The 17,929-nt window shown below is 39.6% G+C and overlaps 1 protein-coding gene across 2 annotated transcripts in view; it reads left to right on the top strand.

Annotated features, from left to right (window-relative positions):
- Positions 1-16,334, top strand: part of LOC109460015 (general transcription factor II-I repeat domain-containing protein 2) — a 65,579-nt gene extending 49,245 nt beyond the window's left edge. For both annotated transcript variants that reach the window (XM_019755013.2, XM_074328446.1), the window contains 7 exons: positions 3,023-3,079; positions 6,242-6,304; positions 10,435-10,512; positions 11,414-11,497; positions 11,994-12,177; positions 12,758-12,786; positions 14,521-16,334. In XM_019755013.2, the coding sequence (XP_019610572.2) occupies positions 3,023-3,079; positions 6,242-6,304; positions 10,435-10,512; positions 11,414-11,497; positions 11,994-12,177; positions 12,758-12,786; positions 14,521-16,124 (2,099 nt within the window). In that variant the 3' untranslated portion in view covers positions 16,125-16,334. The remainder of the gene's footprint in view (positions 1-3,022; positions 3,080-6,241; positions 6,305-10,434; positions 10,513-11,413; positions 11,498-11,993; positions 12,178-12,757; positions 12,787-14,520) is intronic.
- The last annotated feature ends 1,595 nt before the right edge of the window (positions 16,335-17,929 follow it).

Raw genomic sequence — 17,929 nt, 5'->3', positions numbered from 1 at the left:
CCAACATCTGCTAGGCTAAGGTAAGGAAACCCCCCAGGGCTATAAAGACTTCCAGCCACTGCTACCCCTCACAACTCTCTGACCCAGAAACCCACCTCCGTGCTGCTGAGCGCTGTCACCTTGACACAGGAGCCCCCTTCCCTATCTCCCTCTCCCCAGGAGTTCCCTTGCCCCTCCCACTTTTGCAAGGTGGTCCCCGCACTGAAGCATAGGACCTTTATTTAGGTGAGGACTTTCCCCACCCCTCCATGCGAACTTGTCAAAGCGTTGCCCAAATAAAGCTTTGTGTGGTAGCGCCACCTCGTGGTCATATCTCTTTCCCTATCAACCCAGAAATCCCTCAACCCCCAATCTTGCTCTTTAGCTGTATTGTGACAGACATAAACGAATTGATGAACCAGGTTGCACATTCAGTTGCCACATTATGTCCTTTGGCTGTAGAAAGGCCTTCGCCGGTGTCTGTTCTGCCCATGAGCAACCCAAGATTTACTTGTCTTCCATGTCACCTCAGAACATGTGTGGCAGGATGCTGCAGATTTCACAAGGCAGTGAGAATCACTGGGTAAGGGAGCCAGAGAGCCCGTGAATATGTGAGTGCTGGTGGGACGGCTCGCCAGGAGTCTGTCCTGCCTCCTGCCGGCTGCCCTTCACCACCTTCCCAGTAGCTTCTTCTCGGTTGGCTCCGTGCAGTCTCAGCTGCCTCCTGCCCCTCCCTTCCAATATGGGCAAACATGGGGCAAGAGGCTAGAAAGAGAAAAAAAGCTTAAATTAGTGTGTGCCTGATATATACCCTCTCTCCCGCTATCCCCATGCTTTCTTCAAGTAATTGCAGAATTGGTAAATGAACAAAAAGCTGTCTGTTATCAGGCTGTGGGCCCTCCTACAACACTGCTGGCTGTGAGTTTCCAATCTCAAATATGAAGGAGTCTTCCTTTTAGACCTCAGTTACTCTGATTTCAGTCATGAGAATGGGAATTAAAGCCCCACGATGTTAGTCCCCACACACCTGGAAAACAATAATATGACCGGTTTGGTTTTTGTCCCTTATTGGAAGAAACTTAATATCAGAATCTAAAGTTCCGTATCTGCACTTCACAATGAGGAAAAAATATATAAGAAAAGCATAAAAGAAATGCTTTGGGGTTTTATTTGTTGTTGCTGGCACACATTTATTAATAATTTTATAGTAAGAATCACTGATAATAAAAACCAAAATTTATTTGGATTTAATCTTTTACCTAGTAAATAAAGTATGTACTGAATTCTTCCCCTCTTTTTTTTTTCTCATTTTTACTTAAAATAATTTTGGGCAATAAAACATAAGGCTTTGAAAAAGAAGTCATACGATGTCCCCATTTTGAAACCCCTAACATAACAATGCACTTCGGCAGTAATCACCAGTGGTTATTAAAACCATTCATAAAATGTTGATGGGTTCATTGCAGCTTTATTTACAGTGGCCATGACATGGAAACAACCAAAGTGTCCTTCCATAGATGATTGGATAAAGAAGTTGTGGTATATATACACAATGGAATACTATTCTGCCATAAGAATAGATGAAATACTGCCATTTGTGACAACATGGATGGATCTTGAGATTATAATGCTAAGCGAAATAAGTCAGACAGAAAAAGCAGAGAACCATATGATGTCACTGACATGTGGTATATAAAACTGAAAACAACAAAAGAACAAGAAAACCGAAGAAACAAAACTCATAGACACAGACAATAGTTTAGTTTTACCAGAGGGTAAGGGGGAGGGTGGTAGTAGATGAGGGTAAAGGGGATCAAATATATGGTGATGGAAAGAGAACTGACTCTGGGTGGTGAGCACATAATGTGGTATATAGATGTGATGTATAGATGTCTCCAGATGTGATACCCTGAGAAGGACACACCATCACCTAGCTGAAATGCAAAACCTGAAATCATGTCCTGAAGAAACATAAAACAAACTTCAAATGAGGAACATTCCATTGAGGGGAAAAGGGTGGGGAAGGAGTTTTTAGTCTTAAAAAATGGCAATGCCATAAATATCAAAGACACACTATGAAACTGTTCCAGATTAAAGGAGACTAAAGAAACGCCACAACGAAAACACCAGACCTCAAACTGGATCCTGCACTGAAAGGGGAAGAGCTATAAAGGACATTTGGGGCAGCTGACAAAACTGCAATACAAATAATAGAATGAATAAAAGTCACAATGTTAAATTCTGTGATTCTTATAAGTGTACTATGATCATATAAGAGAATACCCTTATTTTTAGGAAATACTTATGGAAGTATTTAGAGATAAAGGACGGTAAAGTATGTAGCTTTCCATCAAATGGTTAGGGGGGCGGGGAGTACATATATCTACATCTGTCTCTATATAGATAGATTGGGGAAAAAGAGCATACAAATGATAAAGGAAACAATAAAATGTTAATATTATGTTATCTGAGTAAAGGATACATTTTTGCAACTTCTCTGTAAGTTTAAAACTATTTCAAGATAAAAAGTATTTTTAGAAAAAGATATTTATGAGAAAATTAAGGAAATTTGAACACTGACTAGAGATGAGATGATGATAAAAAACAGTTGTTAATTTGGGGGCTTATCATGGTATTGGGGTGGTGGTGACGGAAGAGAGTTCAGTCTTACTGGTACCTCCATAGTACTTGCACACTGAACGCTACCACACCTGGGGTTTATTTTAAACAAGCAGCAGGGGCAGGGTGGGCACAGACGAAACAGGCTCAGGGCGTTGATGACTGTAGGTGCTGGGGGACGGGCGTTGGCTTTATTATACCATCTCTCTGCTTTTGTATGTTTGAAATTTCTCCATAGTACAAATAAAAGAACAAAGGAAAAATGGAAAGAAAGGATCATGTGTGCAAATTTTATTTCAAGGAGTCAGAACAATTTCATGCACATTTCTGGTCAGGTCTTGAACTGTTTGCATTGTTTTAAAAGGTCTCTTTTTTAAAAAATTGTATTTCTACCTTTTTTATATATTGTCTGCTTTCCTTTCAGAAAGCCATCATTGTTCTGCGATCAATGAAGTAATCGAAATGGAATTACCAATGGAAGGTTAGAAAACCGAGACATTCGATTTGTTTGTTTGTTTTAGTTTACAATATTTTACAGAGAACACACTCTTTTAAAACACACACACGTTTGAAAATAAACAAAGGGACTTCCTGGCATGCTTTCTTAAAAAACAGAACTGGCTGAGTCCTAGTCCTAAGATGTAATATTAAGAACTATCACTCTCTTTGTTTCCTGATCTGCAATTCTGTTTAAAGCATCTGGATGTAGAAGTGATGAGAAAACTTAGCACCACGGCCATTGTTACGGATACCAGGATGGGAAAGAACCCAAGCGGTGCTCAGAGAGTTAGGAGAGTCAGCTTTATTATGCCAGCGGGCTCAGCGGGATCCTTCCCAAAAGACTGAGCCCCTAGCAAGGTTTTGAGCAGGTTTTTATGGGTTGGGGACTTCTTTGAGTTGGGCAAGGGGTAGGTGTCGTCTGGTGATTGGCTCGGGCTGTGGCTTGGAGGGGAGTATGCGGAAGTGGGCTGGGGTTTAGGCTGGGGACTTCTCTCTCTGCTCCGGGCACCATTTTAGCTCAGATCCACGTGGCAGGGAACCATGTTAGGTCAGTTTCTCCCTCACCATTTGTTGCTTTATTTCATTGTGTCTTCTTGATAGGCATGCCAAAATTCTTTTGAACAGAGTTGGAAAGGACTTTAGGAAATTCTTGAATTAGAACTAAAATGTAGTAATACTTCCCTCCATTCGTGTATAGATCTTGAGCATTATATTTAAGGCCTGAACCCTTAAAGTGGTTTATAAATGTCCATCAACATTAACAAAGGAAACTTCCTCACCAAACCTAGAGGCATGGAACGTCTTTGTCAGTTTATAGGCAAGATGATCTTGCTTTTAGGAACTGTATATCTATCTTAGTATCAAAATGATTTGTACTTTTTCTCTTAAGTCAAAAGTGTTCTCCAGGAAACTGATTTGCAGTCATTTTAACAGCTTCTCTTTTGACTTGGGGGTGTCTGGAGTTCTTCATTGTGGAGGACGGTTCCAACAGCCCCTGAGCAGTTTGTCCAATTCTCTGACCTAAGAGAATCTGATAGATTTTGCCAGAGAATAGACTACGATAGAGTCTGGTCTTGGAATTGTTCATTCACTCATAAAGTTCATTATTTTGAACTTATTTGCTTTAAACCAAGAAGACAGATTGATTCTGTCATTATTTAACTTCAGTTTATTTTTCTAAATTACATCTATTTTATTGTGGTTAAAAATAAAAACACACAACATATAATAACCATTAAGTATGCAGTTCACTACTGGCTGAGTCCTAAGTGTTAAGTATATTCACACTGATGTGAAACGGATCCTCGGAGCTTTTTCATCTTGCAGACCTATCCCCATTAAAAAACTTTTCTCGCGCAGCAACCCCATTCTACTTTCTATCTCTGAATGTGACTACTCTAGATGCCTCATATAAGTGATCGATCATACAGTATTTGTCTTTCAGTGACTGGCTTATTTCACTGAGCATAATGCCCTCAGGGTTCATCCCTATTGTGGCAGGTGACAGATTTCTTCCTTTTGTGTCTTTGTTTCTTTTCTTTATCTTCAAGGCAGGCTCTGACCTCTGGGTGTGAGGGAGCAGGTTATTTCTAATTCAGTTGAAATCTGTTTCTCCCTTACATTGTTTTACTTCCCTTTGTAAAGTCTGTTAAGATATTGTTTTTTTAATGGATAGATAGTATTTTAGAAAGAAAACCAATGAAAGAAACAGTTGTAGAATTGGTATTGAGTGTGGAAACAGTTGTAGGATTGGTATTGAGTGTCAGAAAAGATTTCATTGGATATTCTTTGAATTACTTTATTTCTGAAGTATATATCACATGGTAGTGGGAAGCCCATTTACAACAGAGTTGTTCGTTTGATTTTTTTTTTTTACTTTTTATTTTGAAATAATTATAGATTCCCAAGAAGCTGCACGAATAGCACAGAGAAGTGCTATGTACCTTCACCCATTTTTTTCCCAAAGGTTACATCTTATATCACTATAGTGCGCTATCAAAACAGCTAAATTAGTTTTGAGTTTTAGTCTTTTTTTTACTAACAATTAATGTAAGCTTTGCCAAATCTTTCTAAAATGAACCAGAGTTAATGAGATAATCTAGCTAGGCTTTTGTCTATATGTGGAACTTAATGTACAGAGGGTGCCCAAAAAATGTATGCACATTTTAAGAAAGGACAACTGTATTAAAATTGTAATACTCAATATATACAGATAACAAAAGATGAATACAAGTCATGTTTGACTTCTGCAGTTACAAGAGGTGCTCAAAGTGGTTACCATCAGCATCCAGACACTTCTGATTGCAGCAAACTACTGCTTGAGTAACATCGACCAAAGTGTCCACTTGTATACATTATTTTGGGACTCCCAGTATGTGTCATAATTCTCGTCCACCAGAAAACTCGATTATGCTTCCATATAATAACAGACTGAACCCTCCCGGGGCTGCTGGCAGGATAAGAGGGGAACTATTAACTAAAGCAAATGGCTTTTTTTTTAGATTTTATTGGGGAAGGGGAACAGGACTTTATTGGGGACTTTTTTTCCAAGTCAAGTTGTTGTCCTTTCAATCTTAGTTGTGGAGGGTTCTGTTCAGCTTCAAGTTGTTGTCCTTTCAGTCTTAGTTGTGGAGGGCGCAGCTCAGCTCCAGGTCCAGTTGCCGTTGCTAGTTGCAGGGGGCGCAGCCCACCATCCCTTGCGGGACTCGAGGAATTGAACTGGCAACCTTGTGGTTGAGAGCCCACTGGCCCATGTGGGAATCGAACTGGCAGCCTTTGGAGTTAGGAGCACGGAGCTCTAACCGCCTGTGCCACCGGGCCGGCCCACAAATGGCTTTTTTTATCCTAGTAATTCCTGATGACAACAAGAAAATACTATGACCACATGATGTGGGTAACTCTGTATTACTTGATAATATCTGAAAATTTCTTATCTCTCCTTATCACTTATAAAATTATCCTGTATTACCCTGTTATCCCTTTTAAAATTAAAATTACTTTATCCTTGTACCTATATGTTTACTACGTATGAAATGTATTTAAAATGCCAGGATAAGCTACTTTTTTGGTATAGGAGCAGTAAGATGTTGGAACATGAGAATACATAATAATGAATGTCATTTTAGAAAATTTTTTTTTCAAGATTCTACTCAGCTTGTCCCTTCAGAACCGTGTGAGGACCCTGAAGCTGAGGTGAAAATTGAAGGTCAGTTGCCAAAAGCCTCATCACATTCACTCTGCTAAGTATAGTTTTCATTTCTTTTTAAAGGATTATTGTGGGGAAAAAGACAGAAGTCCATGTTTGTGTGTGTGTGTGTGACCAGAACAGCCCGGTTCCCATCAAGTACCCAGTACTCTAGGCATTTTAGACAACTAATTAGGCCATGCAAATTAGCACTGAGCCACCTGGGACCAAATTGTGCTGTCCAAGTGAGGAACAAATGAAGAGGACAGGGTGGGGGAGGGAAAAGGGAAGGAAAGGGCTTGTTCACTCAGAAACAAATTCCCGCTCCTCCTGGAGTGTGAGAGACGAGTTCAAAAATAACAACTGATCAGGCCTGAAATCAGCGAACTCAGTTTAAGTGCAAATATCTAAATGAAGTAAAGTTCAAAGTGTGATTTGAAATAGATTTATTTTTTATGATCCATGATAAAAGGTTATTTTTTTTACAATACAAACCAACACATAATCATTTGGGGTTTTTTGTTCATATGCTTGTTTAAAAACTACATCCAATAGTTAGAAACATATTCTAAGGATATTCTTTGTAATCAAACTTTTTTAAAAATATTTTTGACTTTTCATAGAAATGAATGAGACCCTTTATCCTGGGATTTGTGGATTTTCAGCCCTAAATGTTAAAAGAATGTGCCTGTTTTCTTTCATTGTGATCCATTTAGTAATCTGCTAAATAATACTTTTATCTCTGCTCCTGGAATATGAGCAATCTGTAATGTCTTCCTAATATGACAAGTTATTTTATTTTATGTGTCTAATAATGTTATGAGGTCTCAGAATTAATGTTACTAGGTATGTAATTCTATCCTAGCATTTAATAAAATCTCACTCGTCTGAACAGACGAGATTTTGACTTAGTAAAATCTGTATTATAAAATAGCATTAAATAATTGCAATTTATCATTTTTTTCCATCAGAAACATGATTTAACAAGAAGACAGTAGTATTTGGATTATAGTAGTATTGGATTATATATATACAAATTATGCTTTTAAAATAAACATTTATCCCCTCAAAGTTGTATTTACTTTTTTTTTCTGAGTGAGTGCTTTTTACTTGGAGATAATATTACTTCACTTGAAACATCACAGCATCTGAGCTGGTTTTGCTGTGATTGGGGGAATTTTGCAACTGAGTGGATGTTTCCACCCTGATTTGATTCTTATGTTGTACTTCATTTATTTGAATTCTAAAAATGGGTTCATCAAGTTGATTGCTTTAGGGGGAAAAAACCTTTCTTATCATTATTTATAACAGTGAAAAAGGGGGTGCAATCTAAGTGCCCAACAGTTAGAGAATGGGTCGTGGTGATCCATTTGGAAAAATGCTCACTGTGTGTTCAGTGAGAAACAAAACTGTCTAGCTCAAGACAAGTTATACAGGAAACAGAAAAAGACCAAAGGAAATCACAATTTATAGTATAATCTCAATTTTGTTTAGAAAAATTAGTACCTATAAAAAAGAAGAAAATACCAAAAAAGAAACTATACCAACAGTATTGGTCTTATGTGGGATTTTACTTATTTTCCTTCTCCACAGGAAGTATATATATATATATATTTATATATATGTGTGTGTGTATATATAGATATATAGATACAGATTTTTTTTTTTAAGGAGGGCACAGCTCGCAGTGGCCCATGGGGGGATCAAACGGCAACCTTGGTGTTATTAGCACCACACTCTAACTAACTGAGCTAACCGGCCACCCCTAAGGAAGCATATCTTAAGCATTAAAGGGGAAAATTCAGGTGTCGATGGCGTCTGTGCAAATGGACAGCCTTCCTGCCATGCTTTAGCCCTGACAGCTTTGCTGGAAATTATGTGTGATGCCATCAGGGTAACTGAGCCCAGAGGAGGTGCTTCCAGTCCTGGGAGGATGTCCCTGACCCACAGATGGATTTCCCACCAGTGAGGATGGATTTGTGCTGATTCGCCTGTACTTGAAGTCCGTGGGGCCTGGGCAGGTTTATGGATGAAATACGATGTTCACATGGCCCAGTTTCAGAGTCATCAGAGGGCATCAGTGGCATTAGGTCCCACTATTCTGAGCTATACATACGGTGAGATTTCTTTTCCCCTTAAAATTCCATGAAAGGAAACCCTTAAATTGCTTTTTAAAAATTTTGAGGTGAAATTAACATAAAATTAACCATTTTACAGTGAACAATTCAATGGCATTTAGTACACTCACAGTGTGGTACAACCATCACCACCTCTAGTTTCAAAACATTTTCATCTCCCCAAAAGAAATCTCCCCATTCCGCACTCACACTCCACTTGCCCCTGGCAACCAGCAATTTGCTTTCTGTCTCTGTGGATCCACCAGTTCTACATACTTCATATAGATGGAAAAGCATGTGACCTTTTGTGTCTGGTTTCTTTCACTTAAAATCATCAAGGTTCATCCATGTTACAGCATATGTCAAAACTTTCTTCCTTTTTAAGTCTGAATAATACTCTATTCTGTATATAAATCACAATTTATCCATTCTTCCATTGATGGTCACGTGGGTTGTTTCCTTAAAGTACATTTAAGACTATAAAGAGAATTCCACATTAGAATCGAAGTCCAGCAGTCATGTGAACGCCAGAAATGTTCTCCATAGCAGCCTCTCTGCCGTGCTGCTGGCTTGTGGGTCATCCGATTGTACAGGAAATGGAGACCAAATCACCCTTTTGTTCTGGATAGCAGTTTTTTAAAGAATTAGCTATGACTTATTTGGCAAATCACTTAGCCACCAACGAGCATGCATCTAGCAAAGGACTCAGCTTCTGGAAGTCCAGCTGGGGCTGTTCTTATCCTTCATCTGACAAGGATTATTCTGATGGCTCAGAGTATGAGCCACATGAGCAGCGTCAAACTAACTCACAAGGTAATTGAGCGGTCAACTCAAAAAGAGTCATTGTTCATGTAACACGAGTTTTAGACGAGTTAAGACTTAGACCCATTAATGAAAAATCCCATCCATTTATTTGAAATGTGCAGGGTAATTAAAATGGATTAATGCCAATTTATGCATTGATTATAATTGGATTTTGATCAATTTTTAAATTTTGCTTGGTGTGTTTTGTGACAGATTTTAGTATTTTGAGGAGTCCGTTTTAATGATAAAGCATTAGCACTTCATCAGAGCTTAAGGCCTCATCTTCTGGCACTCTCTCTCTCTCTGTCGATTCTGATGACCTGAATTTGGTTCTGAGTTTTCAGAGGCTCGATGAGGTTAAGTTCCCTGAAAGATTTTTCTTATTTCTAGGTGATTATAGAAGCTCACAGTAGTTTTAGTAGTCCCTTAATGTTAAACCTGACTGTTTAGAATCAGACCTTCAGAATTATTAGATTTATCAGAAAAATGAGTAACTTTGAGGATAACAGCAGCAAATTTTCCCACGTTTTCTCCAAAAATCCTGTGTTTGAAGCAGCAGGAACGCTGCAGGAAAATCTGAGGGCTTTGGTTGCTGGTGTGCCTCCTTGAGTCCTTCTGAGGTCTTGCTCTTCAGATGCAGAATCTCCAGCGCCCAAATGATTCTTCCTTCACACAACACTGGGGACTGAGCTTTGAGATCCTGGGAAAGGACTAGACAGGCTCATTTACATCTCTCACCTAGAACTTAAGGGAATGTTGTGTTTATCATTTGACCAAAAAACATGATAACGTCAACTCTGCTTTTACTATTTAACCGTGTCTGAGCCTTTCCATGACTTTGTTAAATCATTTTTCATACGATGTCTGTCTGCTACTTAAATGTCCTCTTGGGCACATTTATGTCTTATTTCCTTTGTTCCCCCCTTAAACTGAGAATAACAGCAAGGAAATATACTTTTAAGCACACTTCTTTTAAAAAATAAGTAGACTGAAGTATTGGGGCTACAAACTAAATAAAAGCAATTGTGCCCTTTTCCCCTTTTGACATCACCAATAAATTGCATAGACTCAAATATTAATTAATGCCAAGCCATCTTGTTACCCTGCAGCTAAGTGTTCTCTGGATTTAGAAAAATTCATTCTGGGCTTCAGGTCAGTGGCACTTTGACATTTTTAAAGGAGAATTGGCCTAATTTTCTGTAAGTTCTGAATTTCAATTTCTATTTTAAGGAAACAGAAATTCATCCAATATTACAAGTTCTGCAGCAGGTGTTGAAGATCTTAACATCATTCAGGTGACAGTTCCAGGTATGGAAGTTTATCTGTCTTTATCATAATTTGTATTTTTATTTTGTTATGTTTTAACCATTTTATGACGTGTTAGTCTCTTGGAGTTATTATTTTCTGCTTAATTCACCCTGTCAACAAAGGAATGCCAATTCAGGAATATAACATACGCTGCAGATTGCCACACACCACATATCTTGCTTGTATCAAACATTGTTAATCAGATATATTGCTTCTCCCAGCCATGGTCTGGAATTACCTGGAAAATACACGTCAGGGCAGGCGACTCCAAGCACTGGCCACCATTGCATTGGAATTAGCCACAGAGGTTAAATTTATTTGCTGCCCATCAAATAATCTTTTCTGAATAAGTATATGTAAAATATATCTGGAGAAATACAACAGAATCTAACAACAGAGATCCTCCAAGGGAGAAAACTGAGAGCTGAGATAGGGATGGAAGAGAGACGTTTCACTATGTACTATTTTATATCTCTTGAATATTGAACCACCGAGTTGCTTCAGTTATTCAAAATTAAATAGAATAAAAATTTTAAGTATTGAAAACTATTTTCTTCTAATCTTGATACATCTTATTCCTTTTACATGTCATATTGCATTGGCTAGGATTTCTATTATAATGTTGAAGAGTAGTGGTGAAAGTGGACATCCTTGTATTACATGATATTGAAAATGTTCCCGAAAGTAGTATGTTTATATAGAGTTATAATTAGGAAAATTCTGTACCATCTATAATGGCTTCCATTTACAAATTTCTAAAATGCTTAATTTTTGCTAAAACTAAACTGAATAAGCCAAGGGAAAAGCTTTTGTTATGTGCTAACAGGCATCTCTGCCATAGCTTTCTTGGGAGCAAATATATTAATAACCCTAGTTTGCTTATTTGTTTCATTATTTTTAGATAATGAGAAGGAAAGATTATCAAGCATTGAAAAGATAAAACAACTAAGAGAACAAGTCAATGACCTCTTTAGCCGAAAATTTGGTAAGTGTTTATATCGTTACATATCCAACAGTTATATATTTGAAATATTTCTTTTTAATTGAATACTTTATCTAAGAAACTGACCTTTCTGGGATCGAAATTAGTGTGTATTTTTACTGAGAAGCTTTTACATGGAAACACTAGTAATAATAATAGCAGCTATCTTTGATTAACTGAGTTCTTACCATGGCTGAGCATTGTTTTTAGCACTCAACACATGATTAATCATTTAATCCTAACAAAAACCTTTTTCAGTAGATATTATAATAATCCCTAATTAATGGATAGAGAAACTGAGTCTGTTGTACTACCCAGTGCCAATTTCAAAATCAAATTATTCATACATCATAGTACTACTGGAAATTAAATATTGGCTGATCACCAATTTTGTCACTTGATATGAGTGATTTTAAAATCCTGACATTAAAGATAAAGCATGGTTTGGGAAAAGTAAATGACAAACGCAACTAGTTTTTTGCTGTTTGTCTCATCATAGGTGAAGCCATTGGAGTGGATTTCCCCGTGAAAGTTCCCTACAGGAAAATCACATTCAACCCTGGCTGTGTGGTCATCGATGGCATGCCCCCGGGGGTAGTATTCAAAGCCCCTGGTTACCTGGAAATCAGCTCCATGAGAAGGATCTTGGATGCCGCAGAATTCATCAAATTCACCGTCATTAGGTAAGTGAGAGTCCCCTGTTGGTCATGAGCATGAACCTACAGAGCATCATTTGCCCTAGGCCAGGGGTGTCCAAACTTTTTTCAACGTTTTTCACCAAGGGCCATATGCGGTAAAATACACAAACAGCCGGGCCACTCACTCGAGGTGAAGTACTATTGCCTCACCTGGTTTATTTAAGTAAACTAAATATATTTTTGGAATTTGCTGCGGGCCAATTAAAAATGGATTGCAGGCCGCAGTTGGCCCGCGGGCCGCAGTTTGGACACCACTGCCCTAGGTGGACAAGGGGCAGTGCAGGGACTTTCTCCCCAGGAGATGGGCGGTGGGTGGGTCCCTGCAGTCAACTGCTGTGCCAGGCTGCCTCTCACACTCATTTTATCGTATTTGCTTCTGTGAAGTGTATATCCCTGTTCCTGTTTCTTCGTGATCATGGGCAGCCTGTCTCATTTTATCTCTCATTTTATCTCTGTGCTGTGCCTAGCAGAGTTGACACTCACAAAAGTCTGTCAAATAGAACTAAATGGACAAAAGAGGAAAAAATGAATGTTGTTGCATTCACCAATTTCTCTTTCTCTTCAGACCACTCCCAGGCCTTGAGCTTAGCAATGGTGAGTATTCGGGGTGGTGAGATCATTCCAGCCCCCCGCGGTGCAGTGTAAAGTGTCTTGGTGGGCACTCACCATGGGGGTCCATGCTTCCTGAGCCTTAGAGCAAAGCATGCTGCTCTTTATATGTATTTTATTTTTCTTAATTGTTCGAAAGTCTTTTAATTCTGTTTCTTGAGTTTCATTAGCCAGACTTTTTTTCTCGTACATCAGTTTGGTGGAGCTTGCCCCACATCGGACTGTGTGATGTGTGACGTAGCCCTTTATGGTGGGGCTCCTGTCCTAATACTGAACTACTCCATCTCAGTTGGCAGATAGTGCCTGCCTGGCCACCTCAGCCTCACCTCCTAGAGCCCCCACCCCCAAAATCCCACAGTTTCAGAACCAGAATGGGTACCACCTGGTACAGCAGGGGCTCCTGGAACCCCCACCCCCACCCCCAGTGCTGAGGTTGACATCTGTTCTGATTGAACAATGCCCCAGCCAATCTGCTGGTTAAACATTTTAAATGTCTCCCCAGGAGTCCTTGCAAGCAAGTCAGTATCCCATAGGGTGGATAAGGCAGGTGTAGAGATGTTCTCGAGAGTTTGAGTCACAAGGAAACCTCCTCATTTAAAGTCTGGAAACTAGGGGTGACCAGTTGGTTAGAGTGTGGTGCTAATAACACCAAAGTTGCCTGTTCGATCCCTGCATGGGCCACTGGAGCTGCGCCCTCCTTAAAAAAATAATAAAAAAATAAGTTGTCACCCCAATAAACTTTAATTAAAAAAAAAATCTCTATAAAAATAAATAAATCAATAAAGTTTGGAAACTAAAGTATTCTATTCAAATGCTCAATTATTACTCCTAAACCCATCTGATTGTTAAATGAATTTTTACATTTTTAACAGCTTTATTGAGGCATAATTTACATGCCAGAAAATTCACTTATGTAGACTGTACACAATTCAGTGGGTTCTATTATAGTAAATTTACAGAGTTGTGCAACTATCACCAGAATCTAATATTAGAACATTTCCATCACCCCCAAAAAGATTCCTCCCACCCATTTTCAGTCATTGCCTATTCCCACCCCAGCCCCAGGCAACCACTAAATTACTTTCTGTCTCTGCCTGCATTTTCTTAAAGTGAATTTTTATGTCTATGTTCTCTCAAAATAAAGCTTACCTGCATCGTGTCTAGGTTCTTTAAATTGAAAAAAAGTAAGTTCTGTGTAGTTCTGTGGCTATCTCCAGTGTCCTCTGTGACTCACAGCAGGTAAATCACACACCATTTGTGCTTGTTTCCTTCTCTGATTTCAAAGTTCTCTTGAGAATCAAATGAAAAAATATGTTAAGATGCAAATATATTTTCAAGTCATTCCTGTTTAAAATTCAAGTGGCAAACAGAGCTATTTTCTGAACCTCGCCAACAATATCTTTTGTTTGGCTCAGATACCTTTTAAAAAGGGGAATTAGTAGCCAACATTAAAAAGCCAGGGACCTTTTCCCTGAAAATCAATTTCCAAGTTTTGTTGAGAAATCTGGAGATCCAGCCTCAGCGGCCCATGTTCCCTGCTGCAGCATTTTACTGGAGCTGAGTGTCAGCTGTTCCTCTTTGCAGGGATGTATTCCTCTCCAGTTAACCACGCCCCTCCCCCCACCTCTTTATCTGTCCTGTTTATCATCATGCTGTTTTTCTAATAGTAGAGGTATGAGAAAAGTGAAATATTTCTTGTCTCCATGTCTCTATCAAAAGTGGGAAAAAGAAAGATAGACCAAGAGGGCCGTGTATTTCAAGAAAAGTGGGAGAGAGCATATTTCTTCGTGGAAGTGCAGAACATTCCTACGTGTTTAATATGCAAACAGAGCATGTCTGTGTCAAAAGAATACAACCTAAGACGCCATTATCAAACCAACCACAGTAAGCACTATGACCAGTATACTGAGAAGATGCGTGACGAGAAGCTTCATGAGCTGAAAATAGGACTCAGAAAGTATCTCTTAGGGTCATCAGAAATTGTGTGTCCTGAGCAAAAACAAGTGTTTGGAAATGTGAGTCCCAATGAAACAGCTGCCATGCCGCCTATGGAAGATGTGACTGGGAACTTATGGGAGAAGTTACGTGAAAAAATCAAATCATTTGTGGCATATTCTCTTGCAATTGATGAGATCACAGATATAAATAATACCACCCAGCTGGCCATATTCATCCGTGGCGTTGATGAGAATTTTGATGTGTCGGAAGAACTTCTGGATACGGTGCCCATGACAGGTACAAAATCTGGAAATGAGATATTCTTGCGTGTTGAGAAAAGTCTTAAAAAATTTAATATTGACTGGTCAAAATTAGTAAGTGTGGCCTCAACTGGCACTCCTGCCATGATAGATGGGAACGACGGACTTATTACAAAACTTAGGTCCAAGGTGGCAATGGTTTGCAAGGGCTCAGATCTGAAGTCGGTTTGCTGCATTATTCACCCAGAATCACTTTGCGCTCAAAAGTTAAAGATGGACCACGTCATGAATGTGGTCGTTAACTCCGTGAACTGGATATGCTCCCGTGGACTGAACCACAGCGAGTTCACAACTTTGCTTTATGAACTGGACAGCCAATATGGCAGCCTTCTGTACTACACAGAGATCAAATGGCTCAGTCGTGGGCTGGTGCTAAAGAGGTTTTTTGAATCGTTGGAAGAAATTGATTCCTTCATGTCATCCAGAGGAAAGCCCCTGCCTCAGCTGAGCTCTCAAGACTGGATCAAAGACTTGGCCTTCTTGGTCGATATGACAATGCATCTAAACACTTTGAACATATCTCTCCAAGGGCATTCGCAAATCGTTATGCAAATGTACGACTTGATTCGGGCGTTTCTGGCAAAACTGTGCCTTTGGGAAACTCATTTGGCAAGGAATAATCTGGCTCACTTTCCCACACTGAAATCGGTTTCCAGAAATGAAAGCGATGGTCTGAACTACATTCCCAAAATCGTGGAACTAAAGACTGAATTCCAGAAAAGGTTGTCTGATTTCAAACTCTATGAAAGTGAACTGACCCTGTTCAGCTCCCCTTTCTCCATGAAGATTGAGAGCGTTCCCGAAGCACTGCAGATGGAGGTTATTGATCTGCAGTGCAACACGGTACTGAAAGCCAAGTACGACAAGGTGGGAATACCGGAATTCTACAAATACCTCTGGAGTAGCTACCCGAAATACAGACACCACTGTGCGAAGATTCTATCCATGTTCGGGAGCACCTACATTTGTGAACAGCTGTTTTCCATTATGAAACTGAGTAAAACGAAATACTGCTCCCAAGCAAAGGACTCACAGTGGGACTCTGTGCTTCAGATCGCCACATGATGAAGAACGCTCCAGGCAACACCCCGCAGGGGGTAAGACTAGAATCCTCTAGGCCCAAGGGATTGTGAGGTGGGCAAGTGAATTATTAACTATTTCTGTTTTTCAGAGGTTTTTCCACTATGACTCGGAATTATAATTTGCAGTATCATACCTCTTTGTATGACATTTTATGCTTCACTGTAGTCCAGTAAAAATCAAGGTTTTCTTGTATTTCTAGTAGTTGGCTTTTCTTATGCCTGGCCTGTGTCACTTAATCGCATACCTGCTTGACCCCTGCTGGCATCTTGAGGTTTAAATCAATCAACAGAGAACAGAGAGAGATAAACAAATGTGTGTATTCATTGAGGGGCACATATGCACACACATTTATCTCCCCCCCCCCTGTTTTGCATGCTGTCCCTTGTGATCCAACATGATGTCAAGTTTAAGGAGAGTCGACTGGAGACATATGGACAGACTGTACTTGTCCTGCGTTATCAGCCTCTGTCGCCGCATGAGATACCGGAAAGAGAGGACTTAAAATGGAAAACACCCAAACAAATAACATTTGCCTTGAAAAGGCAAAGAAAGTTAATTTAGATTTAGAGATTGTCTTTTTGTTTTGTAACTTTATTTTAAAATAATTTCAAATTTACAGAGAAGTTGCAGAAATGAAAATAGTATAAAGAACATTTATATGCTTTTTAGCCATATTCTCATAATATTTTACCCGTTTTATCATTTGTTTGCTCTCTCCCTCTTTTATGAGTATACATGTGTGTACAACATTGCCTGTAAGTGTATAAATGAATGTCTGAGTACCTATAATATGTAAACATCATATGTGCATAATTTTTTTCTGAACCATTTGAGGGAAAGTTACATACATCATTTAAACCTAAATACTTTAGGGAGTATTTTCTAAGAATAGGGATATTCTCTTATATTACCAGGATTTAGTCACCAACTGCAGTAAATCGGACATTGATGCAATACTTTCATCTAGCTTACTGTTCATACTCCAGTTTTGTCAGTTGACGCAATAATGTCCTTTCCTCCATAGCATTTTTCCCCTGGAGGGTTGTGTTTGAAAGCATATATATGTATAGGTATATGTGTATGTGTATGTATGTACGTATGTATGTATGTATGTATGTTCTCAGTCTCTATTCATCACTGGAATTAGTGACCCAAAATTGTGAATACTTTCCAGGTTGAAAGAGTTAATCTGACTAAGGTGCAAAAAGGCTGAGAATCCTGACCCAATGACCCATTCAAAAAGCGATAGAGAGGAAGGCTTTGATAAAAGTGAAGGGAGGCTGCAGGTGGGAGAGACCAACCCCCAGGTGGAGCCTGAATGCATGTCCTTAGACACAGGGGACATGACCCAACTCCAGCAGTTCCTGTCATTGGGAGGTTGACTAGCTATAGGTGGGTCTTGCTAGCTCAGAGGCTCACTTCCTGGGGAAGGGATCCAGGATGGACTGGTTTACAATGGGAGTTGGGGGGACCAGCTCCTTGTGCACCAGAGCAGTTGTGGATCCCGAATATCAGAGGAGGGGCCCTGCATCAAGCAGATTTGCCTGGGACTCCCAGCCCTCTTGGAATTGGGGTCTCACATAATCTTCAAACAACCTGGCATGCCCCGCAGGAAAAGATTATCTCCTCATTTCATAGACAGGCGTCTGAGGCTCAGCATGGCGGAGCGGCCTGCCCCAGGCCACACACCCACTGGAGGAATCTTCAGGATTCATACCCAGGTGCACGTGACTCCGCGTTCTTCCTTTTCTAAGTGGCCACTACCTGTCATGGAGACCTAGCGGGTG

Source organism: Rhinolophus sinicus, linkage group LG03, assembly GCF_036562045.2.
Source record: "Rhinolophus sinicus isolate RSC01 linkage group LG03, ASM3656204v1, whole genome shotgun sequence".
Taxonomy (NCBI): Eukaryota; Metazoa; Chordata; class Mammalia; order Chiroptera; family Rhinolophidae; genus Rhinolophus; species Rhinolophus sinicus.
This window is presented reverse-complemented; position numbering and strand designations above follow the sequence as displayed.